This window comes from Hippopotamus amphibius, chromosome 1 (assembly GCF_030028045.1).
Source record: "Hippopotamus amphibius kiboko isolate mHipAmp2 chromosome 1, mHipAmp2.hap2, whole genome shotgun sequence".
NCBI lineage: Eukaryota > Metazoa > Chordata > Mammalia > Artiodactyla > Hippopotamidae > Hippopotamus > Hippopotamus amphibius.
The window spans coordinates 2,133,770-2,149,440 of NC_080186.1; the positions used below are offsets into that span (position 1 = coordinate 2,133,770).

Genomic DNA, 15,671 nt, shown 5'->3' on the forward strand with positions numbered 1-15,671 from the left:
AAACTTTAGAACAGAAAAATATATCTGAAAAAAACTTGCAAATCACTGTGTCTCAAGATGACAGAGGAAAGAGGAAGTGAAGCTGAAGACAGGTCATTAGAAATTCCCTAGGCTGGACGTCCCTGGTGGCACAGTGGTTAAGAATCCGCCTGCCAGTGCAGGGGACACGGGTTCCATCACCTTTACTGAACTGCTACATGTAAAACACTACACCCAACATCGGCAAATGAAGCTGCCTCTAACCCAGGGATGCACCCGTCAGCAGATAGACGCGAGGCCCTTGTGCTGCAGGGATCCCAAAACAGATGAAGAGGGAATTAGGGGCGAGTTTAAGAGACCCCAAAGAAAGCAGTCACGTAGCCATCGGGGAATGACCAGTGTTTGGTTTTCTTACATTTATTTCGTGACTTGGGATTACCCTCGCGCTGTCTTGATCTCTAGTGACGTGGGGTAAGCACCAGCGTCTTTGCCGTGTTGTCTCTCTCCCACGCTCATCCACACGTGTGCTCGCACAGGTCCCTCCAGGGTGGCACACGGGCCCCTGCCGGCTCTCACGGCCTCTGATTCCAAGACGGACCCTCTCCTTTTAGACTCCAGGTCACAGGCAGGAGTAGAAACCGAGATGGCAGGTTCGACCTTCTGTGAAATGCAGCGCGGAGGACGTCACGCCTGGAAACGTCCCTCGAGCGGACTGGAGAAAAAGCAGCAGCAGGTGACACACAAACAGGCGGGAGACCTCGGCTCAAAACAACATTCCAGTTTCCCTTGAAACTTGGGGCTGGCGCAGACCAGCTGGTGGTTGTGGGCGAGGAGGCCGTGCTGAGCTGTGGAGGACCCACGGGGTGGCCCAGAGGGGACTGGACCCGGGAAGGCATCTGCTTCCCTGGAAAGAAAGCCAGGTTGCTTAACTGCACAGCTCTACGCGCTGCCTGCAGGGGCTGGCATTTTCCATTTCCCCTGAAGGATGGGCTGAAAGAATGTGAGATCAAACTACGGGTTTTTTTTTAAATGAGATAAAAATCACCCTTTTAAAATTGTACAATACAGTGGCCTTTGGTCCATCCACAGCAATGTGTCACCATCACCACTGTCCAGTTTCAGGACATTTTCGTCACCCAGAAGGAAACCCAGGCCCTGTGAGCAGCGACTCCCCGTTTCTCTCCCCTGCCCCTGTCTCTGTGGATTTGCCTATTCTGGATATTTCAGATAAGTGGAATCACACACTGTGTGGCCTTCTGTGTCTGGCTGTTTTCACTGAACAGAATGTCTCAAACTGTAGTTTGAGAAACATGAAGTGGCCCCAAAAGACACTTCTTTGGGTAGCAGCCTGGTTGCAGAGAGACACCAACACTATTTCTTCATGTCTTTTGTGAGCCCAGGGCCTGTGGGTCCAAGAGTTGGATGGTGGGATTTTAGCAAAAGCACAGTAAGTCTCTCTCCTCTATCCCAATTTTATTTTTTAAAAAGAAGTACATACGGTATTCAGGTGTTAAGAAATATGTCTAGAGTGTGGATTTTAACTGAAACCGTTAAATTTTCACATCAGAGCCACTGACACAGTGTCAGATTTTTAAATAAGGTGAAATACTAATGATGGGGAAAAAAGAAAACAGGAGAATGGGTTACTAAGGTCTCAGGGCATTTCTCCTACGCTTGTAACATTCTGGGATGTAGCAGGAGCAGCTTCTGGTTCCCCTTCCCAGCAGAAAATTAAGGCAGATGACAGGCCCCGTTTCTATGGAGACATCTGTGATGCCACACACTGCTCCAGGACCCCTAGGGCGTGAGGCGTGGGAAGCTGGTCTTCTCCTGGCCTGCGCCTGGACCTGCACATCCACGCTCGGGGCCGTGTTCCCCTCGACACCCTGCTCCAGACCCGCAGGATTGGTCCGAGTTGTCGTTCAGGTGGCCAGCCTTGGTCCTCTGCTCCGCGTTCCCACGTTACCGATCGGAGCCAGCATGCCCAAGGAGAAAAGTCCGGTGCCCAACTTGATAGAGAAGGGCCTGATCATCCTCCGGAAAGTGGCCAGCCGGGACGCACAGACCCCAGACTGGAAATGTCACCAAACACAGCGCTCCCTCCGCAAGTCAGCTCAGGCCATCAGCTGCTACTACAAGAAGATGGTACGGGGTCTCGGGAGGAGGGGCAGCCTGGCCACACACAGGTCGTCAGGAGATGACCTGCTTCTCCCGCTGGTTGAAAGGCCTTGAGGGTGATGGGTCAACAGAGCATCTCAAGTCAGCTTGGGTGATGGATTACAATTGGGAGACTCTGGGAGGGGACAGAGCCTGGGAGAGAAGACGCAGTGTCTGCCCTGAGCTTTCCTGAGGGGCGTCTTGAGAAGGAGCGAGGGGGGAGAAGAGAAAATAAGGAAGAGAAAGTGCAGGCAGGAAGGTTCAGGCAGGTACCACGCACTGAGGGAGACTGGAAAGCCACCCCCCGGCTCCCCAGGGGCTTCCTACGTGGATTCGGTGCTGGGCTTAGCCGACCGCAGCAGGAAAAGCAGGGTCCCCACGGCCCTCATCAAGCCGCCAGTTTTCCAGGAGGGGACAGCCTGCTGCGGTTGACACACACGGCCAGGCCCTGGCGCTCCACCGGACGGGAGAGGGGCTGCCCGAGTCCCTCCTCTCCTGCCGGTCTCATTTTCCTGCTCCCCAGAGAGACGTCAAGGAGGACGCCAGCCCCCAGGACAGCGGCTTCCTGTCTGAATTGGAGGAGCTTCGGGGCAAGTTTCTCACGCGTCCGGGCTGTCCCCAGTTCAGCACCAGGTCCACGTCCATGACCCACTACGGTGAGCGTGCCCGATGGGGCCTCGCGTGGACACCCCTCCCCACCCACCCCACCCACCCCGTCCCGTTGGAGTCGGGGCCCTGCCCAGGGTCCTGGCACACGGCAGCCTGCGGGGGCGGCCAGAGGGGACGTGCGTGGCGGTGGCTGCTGCTGCTTCTGAAACTGGCTCTCAGCTGAGGCAGGGAGGGAGGGAGGCGGGAGGGAGGGAGGGAGGCGGGAGGGAGGGAGGGAGGCGGGAGGGAGGGCAGGGTCTTCTTCCTTCCACTGGGCGTGTTAGTATTATTGGTCTCCCAGCCGTCTTGATTTCTCTATTGTCTCAATCACCAAGATTCAGTAGGGTTGGGACAGGGGAGAAGTTTGAAGATTCTGGAAGCTTCAGGAAGGAGGTGTGTAGGGCTGAAGGCAGCTCCTTAGGGACCGAGCCCTGTAAAAAGCCTTAGCAACCTCTCGTCTAAGCCCACGTTGCTCTGATTTCGATCAGAGGCTCCGAGAAGGCAGCTAAAGGCGCTCAGCCGTCACCCAGGCCGCATCGATCAGGCCAGGCGTGGTCCCAGGCCTCCCGCTCCAGGACCTGGGCTGCTCCCGTTTCCCCACACACGTGACGTTATCCTTAGTGATGGTGACATCCAGGCCGAGTGCCTGCATCCAGCAACGGGGGTCCTGTCCATGGGTGTCAGGCGGCAGTCAGGCCGTACCCACCCGTCCAGGCTCTACGCTCCCCTTCCTCAGAGCCGGGGCCTCAGAGAGCAGCCAGCACCCCAGGACTTTGCAGAGGAGCCACTTTCACGGGCAGGAGCAGGGCCGTCCGCCAGGAAAGCAGATGCACCAACTTGCAGAGATTAAGTTGCACACGATCAGTTTCAGATGGACTCACCAGTGGTGGGAGGGAGGCGCAGGACGGAACCACGTTGCGATTCAGTCCCATAGTCCAATGCTGTGCATCCTCTGAGGAAAGCCACCTTGAACCCTACCCAATGTTTAAAAGAAAAAGAAAGGCTGGTGCCCATCCCGGAGGTCTTGGGAAGACAGCCTCAGCTGCCATCCGCTGGCATGTTTACTGTCCTGCAGGCTCAGCCGTGACCCCCTCTCTGCCTGAGGATACGTGTGTCAGCCCTGAGGCCTGGAAGGTGACCGAGGACCTGCTCTCCAGCCAGCAGGGCTCGGATGTGAAGGTGGACGGTGAGGGCGGGGCCTGCCGGGCACTGGGGCATGCGTGACCTGTGGGGTTCTCTCCTCAGCACCCCAGCCCTGAGGGCCTCTGCCTCCACCTGCAGGGACCGCTGCTTCCCCCTGAGCACCCCGATGGTGGCCCATGGGATTCCCCTCCCAGGACCACCTGCCTGACCCTGCGTACCTTACACAGGCGCCTGGGATGCGTCCCTCCTTGATTAGAGGGACATGCCCTGTTCCTACAGACAAACACGTTGTACCCGGAGGTGAAATCCACCCCCGACGTCTCCATTGCCTGAATTCCAGGAAACCCCTCAACAGTGTCCCCTGTGCACAGGACAGCGTCAGGATGCCCCTCTTGTCCTGACCCCCAGGCTCTGGGGATCTCCAAGGGTGCTTTGACGCCTCTCATGCACAGCGGGCTGGGTGTGGGGGTAGACGGTGGTGGGAGAACTGGGAGATGTAGAGGAGGCCAGCTGTGCAGGGAAGGGCTTCCGGGGGGAGTCTGGAAAGGGGGACCTTACAGAAGATCCAGGGCAACTCAGCTGGGGAAGAGTCTGACACAGCCCCACCCCTCCCCTCCTCTTGACAGGCCGCCGCCTTCCCTTTAGTAAGAGTGCCTGCGAGTTCAATTACCTGAGGAAGAAGAGTGAACCCCAGGTGTTGAGCCCAGGCTCCAGCAGCCCGGTCCTAGGGCAGAGCTACCCGAGGAAGCGGGTACCCTGGTACATCTCCGTCATCCACGAGAAGGTGCGGCCGAGCGCGGAGCCGGGCACAGATGCTGGTCCTCGCCGGAGAGGATGCCCACCCCCTGGGACTCTTGTTCTAGTACCTGGTTGGCTGTGTAAGCAGGTCCCAGGTGTGGCCTGAGCTGACCAATCAGATGTTTTACAGGCCTGGCTCCTGTCTGTCTTCATCCCTGCGGGGCGGGGTGGGGCGTGCACTTTAGGCCGGCCTGGGTGCCGCCCCCTCACGCGGCTCCCCCGACGCGTCCAGACCTTCGACCTCCACAGTCGTTCCGCTCGCGAGACTGTGTTCTTTAAAATAGTGATGATCAGCTGGATGGGCAGAGATCTACCTGCGAGTCGATTCCTTGTGGTATCCTTTTTTTCATTTTTTTCACGCATGTTTATGAGAGAGACTGGCCCATGACTTACCGGCCTTGTCATGCCCTTGTTTGCTTTTGGTGTCAGAGTTTTCTGGCCTCATAAGAACAACAACAAAAGTTGGGAAGCATCCCCTCTTTTTCTCTTCTCTGGAAGAGTCTGCATAGGGTTGGTGTTACTTCTTTGTTAAATTCTGAAGAATTCAGCATTGAAGCCATCTGTGCCTGGCAATTTCTTACAGGGTTGGATTTTAACATAATGAATTCAATTCCTTTTAAGATATTCAGATTTCCTTCTCCCTCTTGTATCAGTGTTGTTAAGCTATGTTTCTTTAGGAATGAGCCCACTTCGTGTAAATTTTCAGATCTATGAGCCCAGCTCTGTGCACAAGACTCTCTTAGTATCTTCCGTCCGCAGAAGATTCTGCAGAAGACTGCCTGGTTTTTGTTCTTAACATTGCTGACATGTGCCTTCTCTCTTTTTCTCTCCACCAGTCTTATCAATGTAAAAAGTCTTCTCTCAGAATCCACTTTTTTAAAAAATGTTTTTGTCTTAAGCCCGCGAAGCTCCCATGGGAATTATGGAAAGGAGTCACACCAAACGCTGGGCAGCTGGTGGGCACACAGCAGGTATCAGGGGCCCTGACGGTGAGGGTCCCTGAGTGGTCATTTAATCTTTATTCCCAAAACTGTACGTCTAATTTTATGATAGATTTCACAATTTGCTTTTTTTTCAATTTTTATTATTTTAGATTTCACAGTTTAAAAAGCTTCGATACCATTGGACCAAGCAATTCCACTTTTCGAAAATAGCCTGAGGATATAATTAGATAGAGTCACACAGGTATATGTAAAAGGACGCGCTCTGCAGTGCTGTTAGGGAAGGGAATCCCAGGGGAAGGGCTGTAGGCGGGCGGCCTCCCCGGGCTCACACCGTGTCCTCAGGGTCCTCTTTCTCTGACGTCTGCCCTGTGGTAGCTTTCACCACCTGCAGCAGCAAGTCGGTGCTGTTGCAAAGGCAGCAGCCCCAGAGGAAATAAGCACTGCCCACGGATGCCTGCACGTGTTTAAATCACCATGGCCTGCGCAAAGAAATGTGATTTCTCCATGACTATTTTAACTTAATCGTGTAAATAATTCCCACCTACCTTCCAGATTCCTCAAATGTGAAAATGTTGCCCATTTGCCCTGTCTTCCTCTCCCATCCTGGCTTCTGTCCCTACATCATTCATTCCTGCCCTGATTTTTTTAAAATTCTCTTCTTACTATGCTTTTTAGGTTACATTTCCAGTTCTTTTTCTGAATTCTTGAGATGGAGACTTAGGTCGTTGATTTTCTGTTGTTTCCCCTAATTGATGCACTTGAAGTCTATGAATCTGCCCTTAATTGCAGCTTTGCTCTGCCCCACTTCTTGATGTGCCCAAACGTTTGGTACTGTTCAGTTTAAAATATTTTCTACCTTCCTTTGTGACTTCTTCTTTGACTTGTGGGCACCATGGAAGCCTATCACTTAATTCCTAGACATCTGGACATCTCCTAGTTATCTTTTTCTTTCAAAATTCTGTCTGGGACCACCTCCCTCTCGCCTGGAGAATCCCTTTTAGTACTTCTGTCAGTCGTTCAGCTCTGCTTCCAGTTACTGTTTGTTCATAAACAACTTTATTTTGTCTTCAATTCTGAATAACTAAAGGCACGGAGATTTTGAGAGTGGATGGTTGAAGGGCCGTGGGCCCTGACATGCCCCTCGGAGGTGGCCCTTGGAGGGAGTGCTGGTTAGGTGTCCTCGGTCACACCTGGGGGCTGATGGGAGCCAGGCCTGGAGGGGAGGCTGCCAGGAGGTCCCTGGGTGAGGGTGGCCCTTAAGCAGGCGGTGGCTGCAGCCAAGAAGGCTCCACCTTGGGCTGGGGGTGCAGGGTCCAGGCATCAGGCCTGCTCCTCCGGGGCCCAGAGCTGCTACCCTGCGGGAGGCCGGGGAGAGTGGGGGGCATCTGAGTGGCTCGACGGTGCCAGGGGCTGCCTTGTTTCTGCCCAGGACCAGTGCCTGTTCACGCTGGGGGAGGAAGTCCAGCGCCTCTCAGAGCTGGAGGAGCAGGTTCAGAAGAAAGACGAGGAGATCCTGGCGCTTCAGGAGGAGAGAGAGGCCTTGAGGAAGCATCTGAGAGGCCTCCTGAGGAGCAAAAGCCAGGAGGCCTCACTGAGCCACGTCACGAGGGTGAGCCCCGTGGGGGGCGATGGCTTGGATCAGCCGGACCTGTCCCAGCTGTGGGACGCCGTGTCCTTGCCTGTAACGTGGGGATGGGTGCTGCCCCTCCCTCAGGTCTGGGGTGGGCACTGGCGGAGGCGGGTCCGTCTAGGCCCCGGGGGCGGCTCTGTGTGGCCTGGTCGAAGACCTGATTTCTTCCACATCTGAGGATACCGGCTGCGTCTATGCTGGGCGCTCACGTGAAGTGGGGGTGGGGGGTGTCAGACCATCACTGAATCTTCTGGACACCTCCAGAAAAAGTTACCCAGACACAGATGGTGAGGGACTGGCGGGCGGGGGCAGCAGGAGTCTGGAGAGGCCTGGGAGCTTCGTCCCACGTCCCCCGTCCCCCGGGCTTCCAGGGGCTGTCAGGTAGGCATGAGCGGGCAGCTCAGCGCAGGGACCTGCGGGCACATCTGAGGTCAGCCCCCCGGACTCCTCCAAACGAACGTGCTCGTTCCCGCCAGGCCACTCAGCAGGGCTACTCCGGGGGGGCCAGAAACCATACCACCTCCCAGGGCTGCCATCTGCACAGCACAGACCCCTGCCCGCCAACAAGTCACCCTTGGCAGGAGGACGGTGGGTGCCCCTTCCAGGAGGACAGGTCTCAGCGGCATGACCCCTGGGGGAGCTGAAGATGCAGGCTGAAACCCTGAGGCTCCCAGGGGCATCTTGCAGGAACAGCTGTCGGAGTTGGCAGCAAAGCTGCAGGGGAGACTGAGCACCCTTAGACCCTCCTTCAGAGATGAGGAAGAGCTGGAACACAGGCAGCAGGGGCGATGCCCAGGCTGCCCGGGCGATGCCCAGGCCGCAGTGTCCCACCTGCCGTGTCCCACCTGCCATCCTAACTCAGTGGCCCCAGCCCAGGCTAAGCCCTCAGCCGCACTTGAGGGGAACAGGGGCGGGGTGGTGGGGCGGCTCCTGGAGATGCAACCCAGCCCCTCCCCCTGGGGGTGCCCGCTTCAAAATGCCCCCCCCGCCCCCGTGAATGGCCGACCCCCCTCCAGGGGGGTGCCTGCAGCCCTGTGCAGCAACCCCTTCCCTCCCCCAGGTGCAGGGAGAGCACGCCGTGACTGACAGAGGCAAGGACCTGGAAGGAGGCAGCTACGAGGAGGAAGAGGGCCTGGAAGGGGAGGCCGAGAGGGCGGCGGACAAGGGGGCTAGGGCCGGCGCCGATAGGAAGGGGACTCTGCAGGAGAAGCAAGGCGAGGAGGAGGAGAAGGAAGAGGAGGCGGCGGTGGTGGTGGCCGCGGAGGAGGATGAGGAGGAGAACGAGGATGTGGAGGAAGAGGAGGAAGAGATGGTGGAGTTGGATGAGGAGAAGGAGAGGCAGGAGGAGGAGGCTGCGGGCAGGAGGAGGGCAGGCTCCGTGGACGACAGCTTTGAGGAGGAGTTGATGGCCCAGCTGGAGGAGTACGAGCAGCTGATCCAGGAGTTCCAGTTCCAGCTTGAGAGCACCAGGACCAGATACTCCCTGGCAACAGGTGGGATGTTGGAGGATGCTGAGCCGGGACCAGCAGCGAGGATGCCCAGCTCTACTCGCTCTGCCCTGTGTCCCTCTTAGCTGGGCCCACGTGGGGGTGGCGCTGGACCCCCGGGGTAGGAGCCAGCAGTGCTCAGCCTGGAGTCTCAGCCTGGAGCCCTCGGGACGATGCAGTGACTGGCCCCCTCTCCGCCCCCTTGCTCTCGCCTCACCCAGGAACCATCACATCATTACAGCGACAGGTGGAATTCCAAGAATTCCAACTGCAGAGCATCAACACAGAGAACGAGATGCTGCAGAAGGAGCTGCGGGAGCGGAAGCAGCAGCTGCAGGCCATGTCTGACAAGGTTGCGGTGTCCTCCATCATTCCCGCCGTGGGCAGCCTCCCGCAGGAGCTCTGGGGCCAGTGCCATCCCTCCCACCCCCCTGACAGAGATGCTGGACACGGGAGCTGATAGTGGCGGAGCTGGGGTTCACACCACGCCCTGCCCTGCTCTGTGCTGCCCTCTGTCCCCAGCGGTCATCTCTGTCTCTTGGGCCACTAGACTCCTGGCCACTTCAAAAGCATCTCCTGGCCCCTGGGTTGCAGGGCTGAGAGCCCACCAACCTCAGAGAGATTGCCACTGCACTGAGCCCACCGCTTGTGAAGCATTTTTATTTTTTTTATTTTTTTGGCCACGCCTCAGGGCTTGTGGGATCTTAGTTGCCCGGCCAGGGATTGAACCCATGCCCTCCAGCAGTGAAAGTGCCAAGTCCTAACCACTGGACCGCCAGGGAATTCCCTGAAGCATTTTTAGCTTTTATTTTTATCCAAGTTTTTCATACACAAAGCTACATAGCTTAAGGAACCAAACAGTTCCACAGGCTTATTAAGCAAAACAGGAGTCCGACCCTTCTCTTTCTCATTTCCTATCCCCCAAGACAACTGCTTTCAACTCTTCTAGCTGGTTCTTGGGGGCTGGCTCTCCATATCTCTAGAGAGCATGCTTATAATGCCCATTCTAGACGTTTCTCCATCTTGGTGTTATCTAACGCTTCCCTCCTTCCTGCCCTGCCTCCCCAACACGAGTACTCCTCACCCGCTCCCGATAATACTCCATCACGGCGTCAGTGACGGAGGCTGCACTTACATCATCCAGACGGTGACCAGGCGAGCACACACAGGCCCGAAACACACGTTTTGTGAGACAGAATTAAGGTCCATAAACCACGTTTTAAAGCCGCTGCCATCCACATCTTTCTCTTTCTTGATCTACTCCCATTTTTTTTTTTTTTACTCCCATATTTTTGCTGGAGCACATCCTTCAGTAGTTTTTTGAGAAAGATGAGGGGAGGTAAAATTTGGGGGACACCATATTCTGCAAATGTCCTTCTGCTACCCATTAAGAGAATTTGGTTGGACTAGAATTCCAGTATGGTAAGCTCTTTCCCTCAGCACTGTGAAGGCTTTGCTCCGTGTCTCCGAGCTTCCAGGGCTCCTGGTGGAAAGCCCAAACTCATCCTGACTCCTGAGCTTCCTTACAACATAGTTCTTGGTGGTGGTTGGCTCCTCTCTGGAAAGTGGCAAGATCCCACCTTTGTCCCACGTGTTCTGAAGCTTCCATAGCTGGGCCTGTTTTCATTTGTCCTGGGCCTCAGTGGCCAACTGGAAACGTGTGTCCTTCAGTTCTGGAATTTTTCTTTGTTTCTATAGTTTTTGTTTTCCCCTGTTTTCTCTGAACCCTCCTTCGGGCATCCCCATCAATCGGCCAGCAGACCTCCCATTGTGGTCTCTTTTTTTCCTTCTTGCCTATTCCCTCCTACCTTTCATCACCTTGTCTTTCTGTTCTACTTTTAGATTTCCTTAACTTTATCAACAGCCCTCCTCCTGAGCTTTAATTGGTTTCATTTACAGTTTCCAAGATCTTGCTTTCATTCTCTGAATGTTCCTCCTCCCCCTCGCCACCCTCCCCCAGCCTTTTTGGAGGCACACGTTGTTTTGTTTCTCAATTGTAGTATGTCTCTGACCTTGTTGAGTGCGAAAGTGATAGTTATGGGTTTTCACGTCTTGTGCCATTTCTATCTCCTATAAGCTCCTTCTGTAAGTCTGTTTTTGGTTTCTGTTATTCCTGCAAAAATCTTGCCGCAGGGTCAGAGCTGGAATCCCTGAGTGATAATTTTGTGCTTCACGCAGAGGGCCGGGCTTGGGTGTTTCAGTGAAGAGTTAGTTCAATGGTCATGTTGTTGGGTCTTTCCTCTTGGTTTGCTAGATTCTCCTGGAATCTGGGAAACCGGAAGAATTCCTTGCCCAGAATGTAAAGGCCCAGCTGCCGCTGTTATAGGGCCAAGTTGGGCAGAGGCTGCAGTCCCCACATTCAGTCCCCAAATCCTGCATCTGGAGCCGGGCGTTTCCACCAAGTGCGCCTGGCGTCTGCCAGGCCAGAGACCCTCTACTGCCCCCCGGCATCCCATCTCATGCCAGGTGGAAAAGGGGTGGTGGGCGCCCAGCAGCTCCCGGTCAGGGACGAGGCTGCAGCTCCTGGCTTCTGAGACGATGTTCCTCCGCGTGTCAGCCTCCCCGTCCAGAACAGCCCGGCACCACCAGTTTCTGGGATTTCCGGAGACTCTGACGTGTGAACTGGGCTCGCCTTCAGCTCTCCCTGCTGCCGGCTTGGGAGTCAGCCCTCTTGGGTCTGCTTCCCAGCTTCCCACGTGCGTTTGGTGCCTCCCCTCCTCCCCTCCCTGTCCATCAGAAATCGTGGAGCTTTCGTTTTACTGAGGTTCAGGGAGGTGGCTGTTTGATACCTCGCCCCCCCAGCCCCTGACTGGAGCCCGTCTGCCTTGCAGTTCTCCAACCTCCGGGAAGACAAGAAGCACGAGGAGATGATGGGGCTGATCGGGAAGGACAACCTCCACCTCCGGCAGGTGCCCGCGGGGTGGTCGGGGGGCAGCTGCAGGCCCTGATGGCGAGGGGGTGGGGGAGGGGGAGCCTGAAGATCCCTCACCGTTGGGGGTGGGTGCCCCCTGTTTCAGCACCCCATTCAGCAAATCCAGGCGCAAACACCCACAGGGGTCCCTGCCATGGCCGGGGCCAGGCAGACTTGAGGAGCCCAGGGAGAGGTGGCTGTCTTTGGGGGAAGGAGGTGGGCCTACTTCTCTGTCTCCCTGCCCCCCAGCACGTGTCAGAGCTGGAGAAAGAACTCACCAAACAGGAACAGACCATCTCGGAGTTGGAGGCCAAGGTCAGCCAGCTGCAGGCCCAGGTGAACCAGAGCCAGAACCATCTGCAGAGGTGGAAGCAGCTGCAGGAGGAGATGCAGAACAAGAATGAGATGATCCAGCACGCGGAGCAGCAGGCCCGCGTGGCCCTGGAGGGCGCCCAGTCCAGGGTACCCCCAACTCCTCCGTGCATCCCCCCTGCCGTGGGCCTGCACCAGGGCCCTGGCCCCCCACCGTCCTCGCTGCCCCCCGGGGCCATGCTCCGAGGGTCTGCTCACCCCCACCTCCTTGTGTCCAGAAAGGCTGACGGAGGAGGAGGCAAGGGCGCGATGGGCGTGGCCACCTTAGACAGCTGCAGGGGCCGGAGGGAGCCGGGGCTTCGTCTATGCAGGAGCTCCTTGGGTTGGGCTGTGAAAGGGACCCAGGGAGGTGGGAGGGAAGTAGTGATAATGATGCCACCTGTGTATAACTTGGAGAGCACTTGCTGTGGGTCAGGTGCTGTTGTATTTATTAATAAGTCTTTCAACCCCATTCACAAGGCTGTGATGTGGGTTTCATGAGTGTCCTCACCTGACAGATAGGAACCTGCAGCAGAGAGGGTGAATGGTCCACCCGAGGTCCCAGAGCTAAGTCTGGGGTCAGCAGGAAGTAGGCCTGTGACCTGTGAGTGATGCCTGAGACAGGCCAGGGCGTGGGACAGCTGTCCAGGTGACCACCACCCGCTATGAAGCAGGAGCCACCTCTGGTGCAGAGGGCGAGCTCCCAGGGCTTCTGGGGTGCAGACAGGAGGAGCTTATTCTGAAATTACTGGAGGGCACGATTCGCTCACCTCTGGGGACGTGGGCCGGGGCCCTGCGCACCCACAAGGGTGCTGATGGCAGCAAAAGACAAGACAGCCTCAGTGGTCCATACTGGTTAACCCCCGGTCAACCCCTGGTTAACGCCTGGTTAATGCAGACGTCCACAGCACAGAGTGCCTCTTGGTCACTTAGAAAAGGAGGAAGGACGGGGGCATGGTGCCCAAAGGGGGGCTGCAGGACGCCTGCTGTGTCACCCACAGTCTCCCAGGGTCAGCAGGAGGCTGTGGCCGAAGCTCCTTCGGGGAAGGGAGGAGGGGCTGGAGGCCGTTGGAGCTTTTGTTTTGTTTTGTTTTCACCACGTGCAGATTTTGCTTTTTCAATCAAACAAACAAAACAAAACAAAACCAAACCAAACCTTGGTGTGGTAGAAAGTTTCTGGGCTCTGGTGTTAGGCGTCCGGGGTCCGAGATGTGATCCGGCACCTTCTGGCTCAAAGCGAGACCTCCCTCGACCACGCTGACCTCTCCCAGCCTGTTTCCAGATCCTAACGCCAGGAAAAAGCGAGGCCAGGTCCACCCTCCCTAGAACCTCATAAGGCGGTGGGCGTGGAGGCTGCTCCCTTCCTCCGCTGAAGGCGAGCTTGGTTATTTTCCCTGTGCTCACAGCTCGAAAGACTAAGGAACAAGATCATCCAGGCCACCTTCAACTCCCTAGGGTTCAAGTCCTTGGCCACTGAGATCTCTGATAATGACATCCTGGAAGCCTTGCAGGTACACCCAGCGCTGGGCGGCCTCCTTGGCCCCGGGGTCATATCTCTAGGCCAGAGCTCTGGGATCTGCCGCTGGGGGCAGAGGGGAGGCATCTGGATGGGAGGCGAGGGACCCCATGACCCCAGGATGGTCCTTTCTCTCTGCTCAGGCAGAGGGGACTAGACCTCCCTAAGGGGTGGCAATGTCCCTGAGCTGCTCTCAGCATTCAGTGACAGGCAGCAGCTGCTGCAAACCCACCGGTGCGGTAGGGAGTGGACCAAGCTGCTGGGTCCCAGGTGCTCTCCTGCCGCAGGAGCCTGTCCCCAGGCTCTGCCCAGCTCAGCTTCCTCTGAGGATGCTACTTTGCACCTCAGTGTGGCCTCCGCTGCAATCCCTGCTGAGCCAAGGCCCTGGCACGGACCCCCGCCCCGGCCTCAGTCCATGCCAGCTCCTCACCGACAAGCAGAGGGGCAGGGCGGTGTAGAGGAAGAAATGCAGCCTTGGGGCCAGCAGGAGTGAGTCACCATCCCCTGGACCTTGGCTTCATAGCTGTGGGCCGGTCACTTGACTTCGCTGAGCTGTAGAGCTTACCTCTGTATCCGGGACAGTGTGCCTGCCTTCCAGGCATCGTGGGGCCCAGAGCTCTGGGTGGAAAGCACCTGAAAGACAGGTGCTCCCTGTGGGGCTGCATGTGCTTCTCACTAGGGCTGCTTCTGTCCCCAAGCCCCGAGCCTCCTCCAACAGCACAGCTCTTGACCCCAGCAGCTACCCATGACCTGCCACCGGCCCGTATTTCCCTGGGGCTGGTTCCTTTCCTCTGTGAGGTGGAGCTGACAGTTAATAGTGCTCTTGTAGGGCAGTCACAGTGCTCAGGGTAGAGGGGGACCCTGCATGGGGACCTGGGGAGAGGTCTCTGTGGCCTGGCTACTGTTGTTCGGGGGAGGAGAAGAGGGAGGAGCGAGAGAGGGGGGAAGGAGGGAGAGGATGGGAGGGATGGGGGATGAGAGGGAGGGAGGGGGAGGGGGGTAGGAGGAGTCACCACCACCACTCAGTGGCCAGGCAAAACCCCCTTCTTTTGCCAATGCCCCACACAAACCAGCAATGGGCCAGAGAGAAGGAGGCTGGGGAGGGGTCAGGACAGCCTTCCCTGCACACAGGACAGAAAGGGACTTGAGCTTAAGACTTGACAGCCTCTGAGGTTTCTGGGAGTCTGGGCGCCGGGCAATTCCCAGAGGACTAAGAAGCTGATTTGGCGCAGGCTCCGGGGTGAGAGGACCCAGAGCCGAGGGTGGGCATCGCGCCCCAGCTCTGAGTTCTGTGGCTTCACCCCTGTGGCTGCATCAGCCATGGCGCGAGTGCTTTCAGCACAGAAATTGGCAAATGCTACAAACCAGAGCTTTTTTTTCCCTCCTGGAAAGCGGGTTATAAATATTCACCAGCACAGAATTGCCACAGTGGGCCCTTTTCTGGAGGAAAGGGTGGTGTCCCAGGAGCCCACAAGGACTGGGCAGACGCTGCTGCATGTCTTTTCTAGAGGATCATCTCAGAGAGAACCGACTACTACAACCAGCTGAAACAGAAGGGGGTCAAAATGCCCCCCCTGCAGCAGTCGGAAATCTTATCCTCGCCCAGCAAGTCCAAGAAGATAACCTCCAAGTAGGCCCAACTGGGACCCCAGGTGCAGCCAGTCCAGCAGATGCGGGGCCCCAGCCTGGGTGCACCCTGTGTGCTCCCCTCCCCTCCATCACGCCCCTGCCCCGTTGCCCTGCCCTTGGGCTTCGATTCAGAATTACACCTGCTGTTGGCCATGGTCTCACCTTCTCCTTCACTAGGACACACAGGAGCTTGGGCTACATGGACACCCCCATTCCAAAACTCACTCGTTGGGGGTCAGCACAGCAGCCTGCCTCCCTGGCTCCTTCTTGGGGAGACCCCACTCTGAGCAGGGTGCCCGCTGGTGGTCCCAGGCGTAGGAGGCCTGAGACTGGGCTCCTGTCCACCGCACTGGGTCCAGACCCCACAGCTGCCCTTCGCCGCCAGCTGCACACTATTGCGGCGGCTTCCCTGGCGGGGGCTCCCTCCCCCGGGCACTGCTTTGCTGTTGGGATCCTGTGGAAGAAGGCGGGTCAGCCC

At 57.0% G+C, this 15,671-nt stretch overlaps 1 protein-coding gene across 1 annotated transcript in view; it reads left to right on the forward strand.

The window, feature by feature from the left end:
• Positions 1-15,198, forward strand: part of CCDC27 (coiled-coil domain containing 27) — a 28,184-nt gene extending 12,986 nt beyond the window's left edge. The window contains exons 5-17 of the mRNA XM_057706530.1: positions 1,906-2,124; positions 2,660-2,792; positions 3,860-3,970; positions 4,554-4,711; positions 7,099-7,278; positions 7,987-8,078; positions 8,356-8,545; positions 8,609-8,792; positions 9,008-9,138; positions 11,618-11,695; positions 11,947-12,159; positions 13,455-13,559; positions 15,073-15,198. Of these exons, the coding sequence (XP_057562513.1) occupies positions 1,906-2,124; positions 2,660-2,792; positions 3,860-3,970; positions 4,554-4,711; positions 7,099-7,278; positions 7,987-8,078; positions 8,356-8,545; positions 8,609-8,792; positions 9,008-9,138; positions 11,618-11,695; positions 11,947-12,159; positions 13,455-13,559; positions 15,073-15,198 (1,920 nt within the window). The remainder of the gene's footprint in view (positions 1-1,905; positions 2,125-2,659; positions 2,793-3,859; positions 3,971-4,553; positions 4,712-7,098; positions 7,279-7,986; positions 8,079-8,355; positions 8,546-8,608; positions 8,793-9,007; positions 9,139-11,617; positions 11,696-11,946; positions 12,160-13,454; positions 13,560-15,072) is intronic.
• Positions 15,199-15,671: the final 473 nt, after the last annotated feature.